The sequence below is a fragment of the Parus major genome, chromosome 26 (genome assembly GCF_001522545.3).
Source record: "Parus major isolate Abel chromosome 26, Parus_major1.1, whole genome shotgun sequence".
Classification (NCBI taxonomy): Eukaryota; Metazoa; Chordata; class Aves; order Passeriformes; family Paridae; genus Parus; species Parus major.
The window spans coordinates 3,854,903-3,866,430 of record NC_031795.1 but is presented as its reverse complement, the minus strand read 5'-3'; the positions used below and the strand labels follow the sequence as shown (position 1 = coordinate 3,866,430).

The 11,528-nt window shown below is 60.7% G+C and overlaps 1 protein-coding gene across 1 annotated transcript in view; it reads left to right on the top strand.

Annotated features, from left to right (window-relative positions):
• The window catches only part of TFEB (transcription factor EB), a 15,357-nt gene extending 5,789 nt beyond the window's left edge, over window positions 1-9,568 (top strand). Inside the window, exons 2-9 of the mRNA XM_015650896.3 lie at window positions 4,734-4,978; window positions 5,048-5,302; window positions 5,392-5,472; window positions 6,037-6,157; window positions 6,294-6,350; window positions 6,714-6,789; window positions 6,900-7,047; window positions 7,351-9,568. Coding sequence (XP_015506382.1) covers window positions 4,784-4,978; window positions 5,048-5,302; window positions 5,392-5,472; window positions 6,037-6,157; window positions 6,294-6,350; window positions 6,714-6,789; window positions 6,900-7,047; window positions 7,351-7,791 — 1,374 coding nt within the window. The 5' untranslated portion in view covers window positions 4,734-4,783 and the 3' untranslated portion in view covers window positions 7,792-9,568. The remainder of the gene's footprint in view (window positions 1-4,733; window positions 4,979-5,047; window positions 5,303-5,391; window positions 5,473-6,036; window positions 6,158-6,293; window positions 6,351-6,713; window positions 6,790-6,899; window positions 7,048-7,350) is intronic.
• Window positions 9,569-11,528: the final 1,960 nt, after the last annotated feature.

Below are 11,528 nucleotides of genomic sequence, written 5' to 3'. Positions count from 1 at the left end.
TGGGGCTGGGATGGTTCCAAATGATCCCAGGAGCTCTGCCCCACACAGCTCCTGGATGGGGCTGGGATGGTTCCCCGTGATCCCAGGAGCTCTGCCCCACACAGCTCCTGGCTGGGGCTGGGATGGTTCCAAATGATCCCAGGAGCTCTGCCCCACACAGCTCCTGGCTGGGGCTGGGATGGTTCCCAATCATCCCTGGAGCTCTGCCCCACACAGCTCCTGGCTGGGGCTGGGATGGTTCCATGTGGGTGGATGGGGAGGGCATTGCTGCTCTCTGGGGTTGGAAATGGGGTTATTCTGTTTTCCCACACATCCTCATCCCAGAGGCTGGATGGGATCTCTGGAGCCTCTGGTCCGAGCTCGTGGCCAGTGCTGGCTCAGGGTTTCCAGGGATGGCCCTACTGCCAGGTTTCCCTGTTTGTGGGGAGGAATCCTTTCCTGAGCCCCCTGTCCCTGCAGCTCCTTCCTGCAGCTGCCCACCCCAAACATTCCCAGGGAGAGGAAGGATTCTCACTGCGCCCTGGCACGAGGGGTCCCCTCAGGGCATAAATCACCCCCGTGCTGGCCTTGCCAAGGGTGGGTTGTTGCCCCAAGGGGTGGCCACGGGGTCCAGCTGCATTCCTGGCCTGGAGGGAGCGCAGGGATGTGGTGTAGAGCAGCCTTGGGGTGTCCCTGGCACTGTCACTCAGGTGTCCTGGCAGCACTGCCGCACCAGGGACCAGCTGGGAGTGCTGGGGGCACCCCAGGTGCTGCTGGGCTGTGGGGTCACAGTGGTTGGGGACCTTAAAGCTCAGCTCACTCCATGGGCAGGAACATCTTCCCACTGTCCCAGGCTGCTCCAGCCGGGCCTTGGACACTTCCAGGGATCCAGGGGCAGCCACGGCTTCTCTGGGAATTCCATCCCTGCTCCCCCCCACCCTCACAGGGTGTTCCTTCCCAATATCCCATCTGTCCCTGCCCTCTGGCAGTTGGGAGGCCATTCCCCCTTGTCCTCACTCTCCTGACTCTTTTCTTTCTCCATCTTTCTTATCAGCTCCCTAAATTTTATATTTTCCAGCCTGTTTTCCACCTGTAATCCGGGTGCTTGCTCTGCACCTGCTCTGGGCACACGGAGGGTGAGGGATCCCTGTGTGCCACATCCCCTGGAGTCACCAGGGACAGCTTTTGCCCCTCTGCATTTACAGAGGTGTCCCTGCAGCCCCCACGGAACACACCCAGCCCCGTCTCCTGTCCCCGCTGGCAGCGGCCACATCAATTTTTCCATGTTTTTTCTCAGCCCAGTTGCTCACCCCAGTGACAAAAACAAGCAGTTTTGGAGGGGTTTTTTTGCAACTTCCCCCCCTGCACCCCGTGTGGCTGCAGAAAATGAGGAACACGGGGCTGGCCTGGAGCGAGGGGAGCTGTGACCTGCTGGCCCTGGCACCTGCAGGGTCCCCCAGCCCCTCTGCCCCGCACCCAGGGAAGCCCAGCCTCGTTGTCCCCTGTCCCCACCCAGCAGGGTGACAGCAGAGCCCGTCCCCAGGCTGGGGGTGGCTTTGTGGGTGCGTGGGGAGGTGACAGCTCGGTGACATCGGAGCAAACCTTGGGCTTGGGGCTGCCTGGACCCAGCTGTGCCTGCCCGGGCTGGGGTCCCTCGTGCTCCCTCCCGTGTCCCTCCCCACCTGCCGCTGTTTGAAAATGAAAAACGAGGAAGGAAGGAAGGAAGGGGAGGCTGGGCCGGCGGGTGGCGATCAGCAAAGCTGTTTTCACTTCTTTCTTCTCCTTTTCCTTTTGGCTGCCCCTCAGTTCCCAGAGCAGTGTGGGGTTTGGGTGGGTGGATGGTCCCTGCCCTGTCCCCCCGCCTTTCCCCGGGGGTCCCCGCTCCTGCCCGGAGCTGCTGATGGATTTTTCCGCTCGTAAACGGCCGCGATCGACCGGGAAATAAAGCACAGGAAGGAGTGGGGCCTCGTGCAGTGAGTTTGGGGGTTCTCAGCTCGGCAGGGCATCGCTCCCCGTGCTCAGAGGGGTGGCAGGAGGTGTGTGGCACTCACAGGGGGTGCTGTGGCCCTGCCACCCTGTGCCACTTCCCCTGGGAGGGGAACGAGATCCCCCCTTGGCTAAATCTGGGAAATGCCTCCGGGCATTTCTCACCCACACCTGAGCCTGGGGACACTGCTGTGGCTCTTCCAGGTGTTGTGTCCCTTCAGGTGGCACTGGCCAGCTCGGGCAGTGGCTCTGTCACCAGCCTGGCCCCCGGCGTTGCGGGGCAGCGCCCGATGTCCCTCCAGCACGTCCCAGCGGTTGCTGAGCAGCCGCCCCTGTTGTCACCACCGGCTGTCACCGCAGGGCTGAGGGACAGCTCGGGCTTGTGGCAAGTCCTGGGGGGGACCAGAGAGGTTGGAGCAGCTCTGGGGATCCTCCAGCTGGAGCCACCCCCGAGTGCCATCCCGGGACGTGGGGTTCTTGCTGAAATAACACCCCCGGAGGGAAGGCGAGGAAGGGCCAGAAATAGCCGTGCTGCTGAGTAGCAGCGGAGATATTTGGAAGGGAGATGCATTCCCTGGCTCTGGCTGGGGGTGCTGGTGGAGCACAACTCCGTGCCCCGTGTCCTGCGTTCCTCCAGACAGGAAAAGCCCAGTAGGGCTGTGGAGAGGGGCTGGGATCATCCAGATCTGCCCTCCCTTTCATCACTCCCATCCCCTTCCCAGCTCCTCCATCTCCCACTGCAGGCCTCCCAGCACTGCTGTGCCTCCCTGTGCGCCAGGATGAGCCTGGGAAACCTCTCCTGATTTTTCTATCTCCTCACCCTTGCTCCCTCCCCATGCCTCTCTCCTGCCTCTTCAGCTTTTTAAAAGGGTTCCCAGGTGCCCTCAAGGGGAAAAAAGCTGGAGAACTGATTCTTGTGGGTGTTGCAGCCTCCAGGGACAAGGCTGGCTTGGATTCTCCCAGTAGGGACCAGTCTGGGGCTCCCACTGCTGCTGGGACGGCTCTGGCTCAGTGGGAGAACCACTGGGTGCCCTCCCAGGAATACCAGGATGGAGCTGCCATTCCATGTACTCTTCTGGCTGTCCCCATGGTTCAGGGGAGGGTGGGACGTGGGCCCCGGGTCCCCATCCTGTCCTGCTGCCGCCCTCCTGCCGGGGCTGACTCAGAGCGAAAGCAGAAGCTGCTCAGCATTTTGGGGGGTGGGGGGAAGCCAAGCAGAACCAAAGGTGTTATTTTAACCCTGACCTAATTTCCCCCCTCTCCTCACCAAGCCAAACCCTGGCCACCCTTCCTCATCCTCATCCCCATCTTCTGCAGCTCTTCTCGGGCCCTTTTGATTCTCCCAGCCCCGTTTTCCGTAAGGGGGCGGCTGGGGGGGTCCTGCAGCCAGGCTGGGGGGTCGGCAGGGCTCGGGGGGTGCTGTGCTGTGGGTGGCTGTGCCTTGGCACCCTTCCCGTGACACCCACGAGTGCCAGCCCTTCCTGAGAAAAGCCTCTCACCCTTCCCTTCATGTTTGGGGTTGTACATCCCCCGTGGGTATCAGCCACGGGTTTCCCCCTTAATTCCGCCTTGTTCCATCCTCTGGGGGCTCTCGCTGGGGTCTTTCCCAGGGTTCTGCTGTTTCTCATCCCAGCTCCCCCCGTCCCGTGCCCTCCTCCAAGGCTGTTCGCACATCCCCGTTAACGAAGCTCCCGTGGATCTCTGTCCCCAGCTCTGGGCTCCCATCCCCCTTCGGACAGGCCACCATGGCTAATTAATTCCCTTCCCCTCGCCGCTCAATAGCTGCTCTTGAGCTGTGTAATCGCGCTGCCGTCCGCGCTGCCTTGATTTAATTTCCCCTCCGGGTAACGCGTGGCACCGGCTCTGGGTGGCTGCCACAGCCGTGGCCCCTCCATCTCTGCATTTAAACAGCAAAACCCTCCAGATCTGCCTGGTTTCCCCTCCTGCCTGTTCCCCTCGCAGCTTTTCCTTCTCCCCCCGTGCTCCGCTCCCTTGGGATGCTGCTCTCCGGACCCCTCTAGGGCACCTCCCGCATCCCCGAGCCCCGCGTGGGAAAGCTCCCCGTGCCCCGGCATCCTTCACCCTCCTCGGGCCGCTGTCCCCTTTGTCCGGGGGAACAAGGGCCGGTCTGTGCCGGGCGGGGGCCGCTGCGGTCCCCCCCGTCCCCTCGCTCGCGTGCCGGCCCCGCACAGAGCTCGCCTTGTTCGCCCCGCGCCGGAGCCGGGCTTTGGCACGGCCGGGCCGGGGGGTTCAACCTGCCCCCGGCTCCTGGCACCCGCCGGCCTTTTCTTCCTGCTCTGGCCTCGCTTTCTCTTTCCCTTTCGCTGCCGGGCTCGCTCTGGGTTCTGCCGTGCCTGCGGTGTTTGGGAAGTGGCTCCGGGGTGAGTGCACAACGCGGGGTTCCGGCTGCTCCTTCGGGGTTCCCTTCCTGCCAGACCCTAATTCCCCCCTCTCCTTGTCAATGCCAGCTCTTGGCCACCCTTCCCCTTGGTCATCCTCGGCAGTTCCCCTTCTCCGGAGCTCCCTGGGCTTGCTTTTCACTTCTCAGCCCTGTTTTCTGTAAGGAGGCAGGCGGGGGGCCTCTCACAGCCAGGCTGGGTGGTGGGACCACGTCCTGCTCTGTGACAGGAGGGCAGAGCCATCGAGCCAGCCCTGGGATGATCCTCCAGGATCCGTCACCAGCCGGTGCGGTCACTCTGGGATGTCACCCTGTGCCTCAGTTTCCCGCTGTGCAAGGCTGTCGGTGACGCTCCGTGTCCTCCTGCCAGGGTGATCTCCGTGCCAGGCGGGCTCGTGGCTCCCAGCCCCGTGTGCCACCATGGCGTCCCGCATCGGGCTGCGGATGGAGCTGATGAAGCAGCAGGCGCAGCAGGAAGCGGAGCGGGAGCGGGTGCAGCAGCAGATGATGATGAGCTACATGCAGCAGCAGCGCATGCCCGTGGCCTCCAGCCCCGCCATCAACACCCCCGTCCACTTCCAGTCCCCACCGCCCGTGCCCGGAGAGGTCCTCAAGGTACGTGGTGTCCCCCCTGCCCGGCTCTGGGACAGCCCACGGGGTCCCTGATGGGTTTTGTCCCCGCAGGTCCAGTCCTACCTGGAGAACCCCACCACCTACCACCTGCAGAAGTCTCGGGACAAGAAGGTCCAGGCTTATCTCTCCGAAACCTACGGGAACAAGTTCGCCGCCCACGTCAGCCCCGCCAGCCACTCCCCCAAGCCACCCCCGGCCGCGTCCCCCGGCGTCCGGCCCGGCCATGTCCTGTCCTCCTCGGCGGGCAACAGCGCTCCCAACAGCCCCATGGCCATGCTCAACATCGGCTCCAACCCCGAGCGGGAGGTGAGGAGGTGTCACCGGGCTGCTGGGGACACGCTGGGTGCTGGGAAGGGCAGAGGAGCCCACGGGCATCGGGTCCTTTTCCCTTTCAGTTCGATGAGGTCATCGATGACATCATGCGCCTGGATGACGTTTTGGGCTACATGAACCCTGAAGTCCACATGCCCAACACGGTGAGTGAGGGGTGACAGGAGGGGGCACAGCTGGGGGTCCTGCAGCCTTGTCCTCGCAGGTACACAGGTGGAACAGAGGGGACCTTCTGCCACGTCCCCACAGCGGTGCCACGGTGGCAGCCCAAGCCAGCCTTGTCCCCAGAGACAGCAACACCCACAAGCATCAGTTCTCCAGCTCTTTTCCCCCTTGAGGACAGTTGGGAACCCTTTTAAAAAGCTGGAGAGGTGGGAGAGAGGCATGGGAAGGGAGCAAGGGTGGGGAGATGGGAGAGCCAGGAGAGATTTCCCTTCCAGGAACTTCCCCAGAGCAGCAGTGTCCCCCAGCTCCAATCCGTGTGGCAGCTCCCAGTGGGATTCATCCTGCCCTATTTGAGATGTTTGCCACGGGAGGGGATCAGCTGTGCCCTTTGAAGCCCTGTTTTCTTTTCTACTGTGGTGAAAGCTGCTTTAAGGAGCTATGAAGACAATTCCACGTGCCCAGACTGTGCACTCCCATCCCAGCCGGGTGTGATCCCAGTCCCCAGCCCTGCACAGAGCTAACCCATCTGTCCCTCTGCTCTCCAGCTGCCCATGTCCAGCAGTCACATGAATGTCTACAGTGGGGACCCACAGGTGACGGCGTCACTGGTCGGTGTCACCAGCAGCTCCTGCCCCGCCGACCTCACCCAGAAGAGAGAGCTCACAGGTATGGCCCCAGAGCCAGTGACAGAAGTGGGGCTGCCCTGTCCCTGTGGGGTACAGGGGCTCCTGTGCCAGCCCGGGATGCTCGTGGGGGCAGGTGCAGCCTTGTCCCCTCTGGGTGACACCGGGGTCTCTTGCAGATGCTGAGAGCAGAGCCCTGGCCAAGGAGCGCCAGAAGAAGGACAATCACAACCTGAGTGAGTTCAGCTCTGCCTTTGCTTCTCCTGAGCCCACAGCCTTTCCCCATCACTCTTCATCCTCATTCCCACTGAGCTGGGTCCTCCTTTCCAGGAAGGGCCCCCTGAGCCCCTCTTTCCCAAATGGGGTCCAGGAGACACCCCATTGTCCTTCTGGGGGGAGATCAGACCTGCTGGGCCAGGGATGGAGCAGGGTTGGCTCCTGAGGTTCCTCATCCTGAGCTCCCCAATTCCAGAGGGTCTGTCTGGGGCACGACAGAGGGCTGTGGGACATGAGGGACATGAAGGACGTGTGGGAGAGGACACAGAGCCTTTCCTGCTCTTGCTGCCTCCTCACTTGTACCCCTCTCCTGTCACCCGCAGTCGAGAGGCGGCGAAGGTTCAACATCAACGACCGCATCAAGGAGCTGGGAATGCTGATCCCCAAAGCCAACGACCTGTACGTACCCATGGCTCCCGCAGCACTGGGAGCACTGGGGTCACTGGGAGGAGGTGAGGGGCCACACTGCTGGCACCCAGGTCCATCTCTTTTTCCCTCCTGGGTGACAGGGACGTGCGCTGGAACAAAGGGACAATCCTGAAGGCGTCCGTGGATTACATCAAGAGGATGCAGAAGGACCTGCAGAGGTCCCGGGACCTGGAGAATCACTCGCGGCGCCTGGAGATGACGAACAAGCAGTTGCTGCTCCGCATCCAGGTGAGATTCCCTGGGCTCTTCCCTGCCTCTGCTCTACCCCAGCCCCACCAGCCCCTCGCTCCTGCCCCACCGAGGCCTTGGCCAGGGCGTCTCCTGCCTTTTTTTGGCTGGGAAGTCACCAGGAGCAGAGCCTTGAGGCAAACCTGAAGTCTGAGGCTCACTGCAGCCTGCTGAGGATTGCTGTGGATCTTCAGGGGCTCCTTCCCTGGGAGCTGCTCAGTCCCTGCCACCTCCATCAATGTCCCTGTGCCGTGTCCCCGGGTGTGACACCCCCACCAAAGCCCCGCTGTGTCCCCTTGGCAGGAGCTGGAGATGCAGGCACGTGTCCATGGGCTGCCCACCTCCTCGCCCTCGGGCGTCAACGTGGCCGAGCTGGCTCAGCAGGTGGTCAAGCAAGAAGCCAGCGGGGACGAGGGGACCCTGGAGCCACTGCTGCCACCCCCAGACCCCGAATCGCAGCCGCAGCCGGCGCTGCCCGCGCCGCCCCAGTCTCCCTATCACCAGCTGGACTTCACCCACAGCCTGAGCTTCGACGACGGCTCCCAGGGCTTCCCAGACAGCCTGGAGCCCGGGCACAGCGCTTCCTTCCCATCCCTATCCAAGAAGGAGCTGGACTTGATGCTGATGCAGGACACCATGCTGCCCCTTGCCTCTGACCCCTTGTTCTCAGCCATGTCCCCGGAGGCCTCCAAGGCCAGCAGTCGCCGGAGCAGCTTCAGCATGGAGGACGCGGACATGCTGTGATGGGGAGCTGCTGGGGCAGGGGCTGCAGCCCCAGCTTTGGGTGGGCGAGTCCCAGGACGCTCCTGGCAGGAGGAGCCCGTCCCACCGTGCACTTGAATCTTCCCAGGAGTACCTTTCTCTATGCAACGGGGCTGGGGTCGGGTGCCGCCGTGTCTTTCGCAGCTTCTTTTTGCCGGGAGTGGGAATGGACCTTCCTGGCTTTGCCGTGGCGTTGGCCTGACTGCAGATTCCACAGCCTGGAAGCGAGATCTCAGCTGCTTTGCCTTTCAGCAGGACCCTCCTGGCCTCACCCCCTTCCCTGGGGTGATGCCTCGGAGCCTTGAGGCCCCGGGAGCAGAGGGACAGTGCCGCGAGCTTTGTGTCCGGTTTGGTGTCTCCTCGCCTTGCTCTGGGATCCTTCACCCCACCGAGTCTTCCCCAGCCCCTGGACACTTCCCAGTCCATCCAGTTCCTCCTTCCTGGGAGCACCCGCTGCCTCTGGGCTCACAGGAGGGTGACAAGGTGTTAATTAGCGCATGTTCATTAACAGGGCACCCTGTTGTCTGCAGGTGGGTGTTGAAGGCATCCAGAACATGTGGGATGGGGGGTTTGATGCTCCAGCGACCCCCTGTAGTCACCCCCACCTTGTGGGGCAGCACCCACCACCCCAGAACCTCTGGGCAAGGCTGCCAGGTGACCCTGAGCCCCCTGGAGATGTCTGTGCCCCGTGACACCGAGCCCCGGGAGGATAAAAGGGTTTTTGGGGGATACTTCTTGCAAGTCCTGCCGGGCTGTGACCAGGGATTGGTTTGTGCCAGCTGCCAAACCTGAGCTGCTGCTCCCAGCTTGGAATTCGGGGGTTGTTTCTCTTCCCAGTGTCACCAGTTTGTTCCCCAGCTCTGCACTGGGGAGCTGCTTTGGGCTCCTCAGACTTCCCGATCCAGCTGGAGGCTGGGAGGGAGCTGGGAAGGGCAGGGGGATCACAGGGAAAATCCTCCGGGGATTTATCAAGGGAGGGGAGGGAAGCTGGAGAGGAGACCCAACCCCTTGGCCATTGTCCCCCTGGGCTGTGGGTGCTCCTGTGGGGCTGGGGGTCACTCTGTGCCCCCCATCCTGCTCCTGGATGTCCTGGGGGGCTGGATTTGGGATTGGAGGTGGGGAACAGCCCTGGAGAGGGGCCTGAGGGACGTGAGGGTGCGGGGAAGTGTGGAAGGCGGGGAGGAAGAGGGAGGAGGAGGAGTTGGAGCAGGAGCTGAGGGACACTGGGTGAGCAGAGAGGAGCTCCAGGTGCTCACCTGGAGAAGAGAAGGATCCAGGAGACCCCCGAAGGGCTCTGAGCTGGAGGCTGGGGGTGTTCACAGGAGGCCTTGGCACCCTTTCCGTGCTGCCATCAGTGCCTGGAAAGAGAATTGTCCCCTCCAGGGCCACCCGGGGCCGTGCTGGGGACCTGTGGGAGTGGGAGAGCCTCGGATCTGTGCCCTCCTGAGGAGCTCCAGGGCAGGAGCACAAAATCCCACGGGAAATTGGGATTTTTGTGGCTTTAGGGTGCCCTTGGGCACTGCTCAGCACGAGATGTCTCCCCTGGCTGTGAGTAAACAGTTGTGGATTATAATTACAATATTTTTTTTTTAATCTTTTTGGGAGTTTTGTTTGTTTTTCTTTTTTTTTCTTTTTTTTTTTTTTTTTTAATGCACTGTGCTCTGATTAAAAAATTTTACTACTGTTTTATAAATAAATGTATAAAAGAATGAACTGGAATGGAAGAAGAATCATTAAAAATATATTTATTTACAACATCCTGGAGCGTGGCAGCTTCTTCTTTGTCCTGGAGGCTGGATCAGCATCACCTCAGGGTTCTGCAAAACCCTTCTGGGTGCTGGGACCTCTGGTCCAGGCAGATTTTGGGGACTTTCCTGCACAGTGCAAGGGGAAAAAATCTACTTTTAAAGTGTCCTGCTGAGCCTGTGCCTGGCGAAATTTATCCCAAGCCACGTGTGCAGCCCCTCAGCCACGTGCCAGGTTCTCACTCCCTTCAGTGCCGGTGTTAAACACACACAGGAGGGGAAAAAAGCAAGAAAATCCACCTTAAATTAGACTTCCCAGGCTGGAAAATCACAGGGGCTTATCTTGGAAACTTTATTAAAGGGAGAAAGGGGGGAAAAAAGAGCGAGAAGAGGCTGAAGGTGAGGAGTGGGAAGAGAAGGAGCGAGTGGTTCCAGACACTTTAGAGAGAAAAAAAAAATAAAAAAAAAAAAAATAAAAAAAAATCCCTGATTTGATTTATCAGGGGAGTGTGAACACTAAATAGAGAACAACGCCTGAAGTGTGAATTATTTCCTATATTAACACAGAGAAAAACTGATAGCCTTTTCATGTCAGGAGAATAGCACAGGGGGAGGGAGGGGAGCCAATGACATTGTTCCAGCCCGGGCTTTGCTCACTCTTTATCAGGCTGAGATCAAAATTTATTCCCAGGATGAGGCCTGAGGCCCGGCTGAGGCCCTAGAGATTTTTAAGGGCCTAATTAAGAAAACAGGATGAAAATGGCGAAATAAGAGGGCAATTTACTTCTTGCAGAATAGGGAGATCAAATCAACTTATGAGCAATTAATGTGCACAAGGAGAGAATAAAGGGATGCCGGGATATGGAAGAGGGGCCTCATTTTAATGACATGCTCTGGTGTTGGCATAGAGGATTACTCTGAAGGTCAGATGGAGATTGAAACGACCTTGCAGATTCTTAACCCTCCTTCCAATTAACAGAACCAACTCAGAAATGCAAAAGACCCCGGCTCGGAGCGCTGTCATCCCTTTATGCGCTGCAGGGAGGAGGGGGGAAAAATAAAATTATAAAGGAGAGAGAGAGGACGAAAGGGGCTTTCCTGAGCTTCCACAGCGGCCACGGAGACGGGAGAGGAGGCTCTTAATTACAGCCCCAGAGCCACCCACGGAAACTCGGTGGCAACGGACAGAAAAGGGAGGGAGCGCTTGGGGTGATGAGGTGGTGATGGACTGGGATGGGATGGGATGGATTGGGATGGACTGGGATGGACTGGGACAGGCTGGGATGGACTGGGATGGATTGGGATGGGCTGGGATGGACTGGGACAGGCTGGGATGGACTGGGATGGATTGGGATGGGCTGGGATGGACTGGGATGAACTAGGATAGGCTGGGACGGACTGGGATGGGTTGGGATGGGCTGGGATGGACTGGGATGAACTGGAACGGGCTGGGATGAACTGGGATGAACTGGGATGGACTGGGATGAACCGAGATGGACTGGGATGGGCTGGGATGGGCCAGGACGGACTGGGACAGACTGGGACAGACTGGGATGGACTGGGATGGACTGGGACAGACTGGGATGGACTGGGATGGACTGGGACAGACTGAGATGGACTGGGACAGACTGGGACAGACTGGGACAGACTGGGATGGGCCAGGACGGACTGGGACAGACTGGGATGGACAGACAGAGCCGCGGGATGGGGCCAGCCCGGCAGCCCCGGCAGCAGGAGGGTCCCGCCCGCTGTCCCACGCTCCCCGCCGTGCCCTCCCCAGTTTCGGGGCTGGGAATTTTGCCGTGGGAAGGAGGAAGGATGCGGACCCCGGGAGCGGCTGGAGGGGACCCCGGCGGGTCGGGACGGCGGCGGCGAGGCTGCAGCGGGGCTGAGCAGCCACAAGAGAGAGCCCGAAGGTTGCGGAGGAGCCGGGGCTGCGCGGCTCGGGAGCGGCACAGGGGCGCTCCCCGGGGC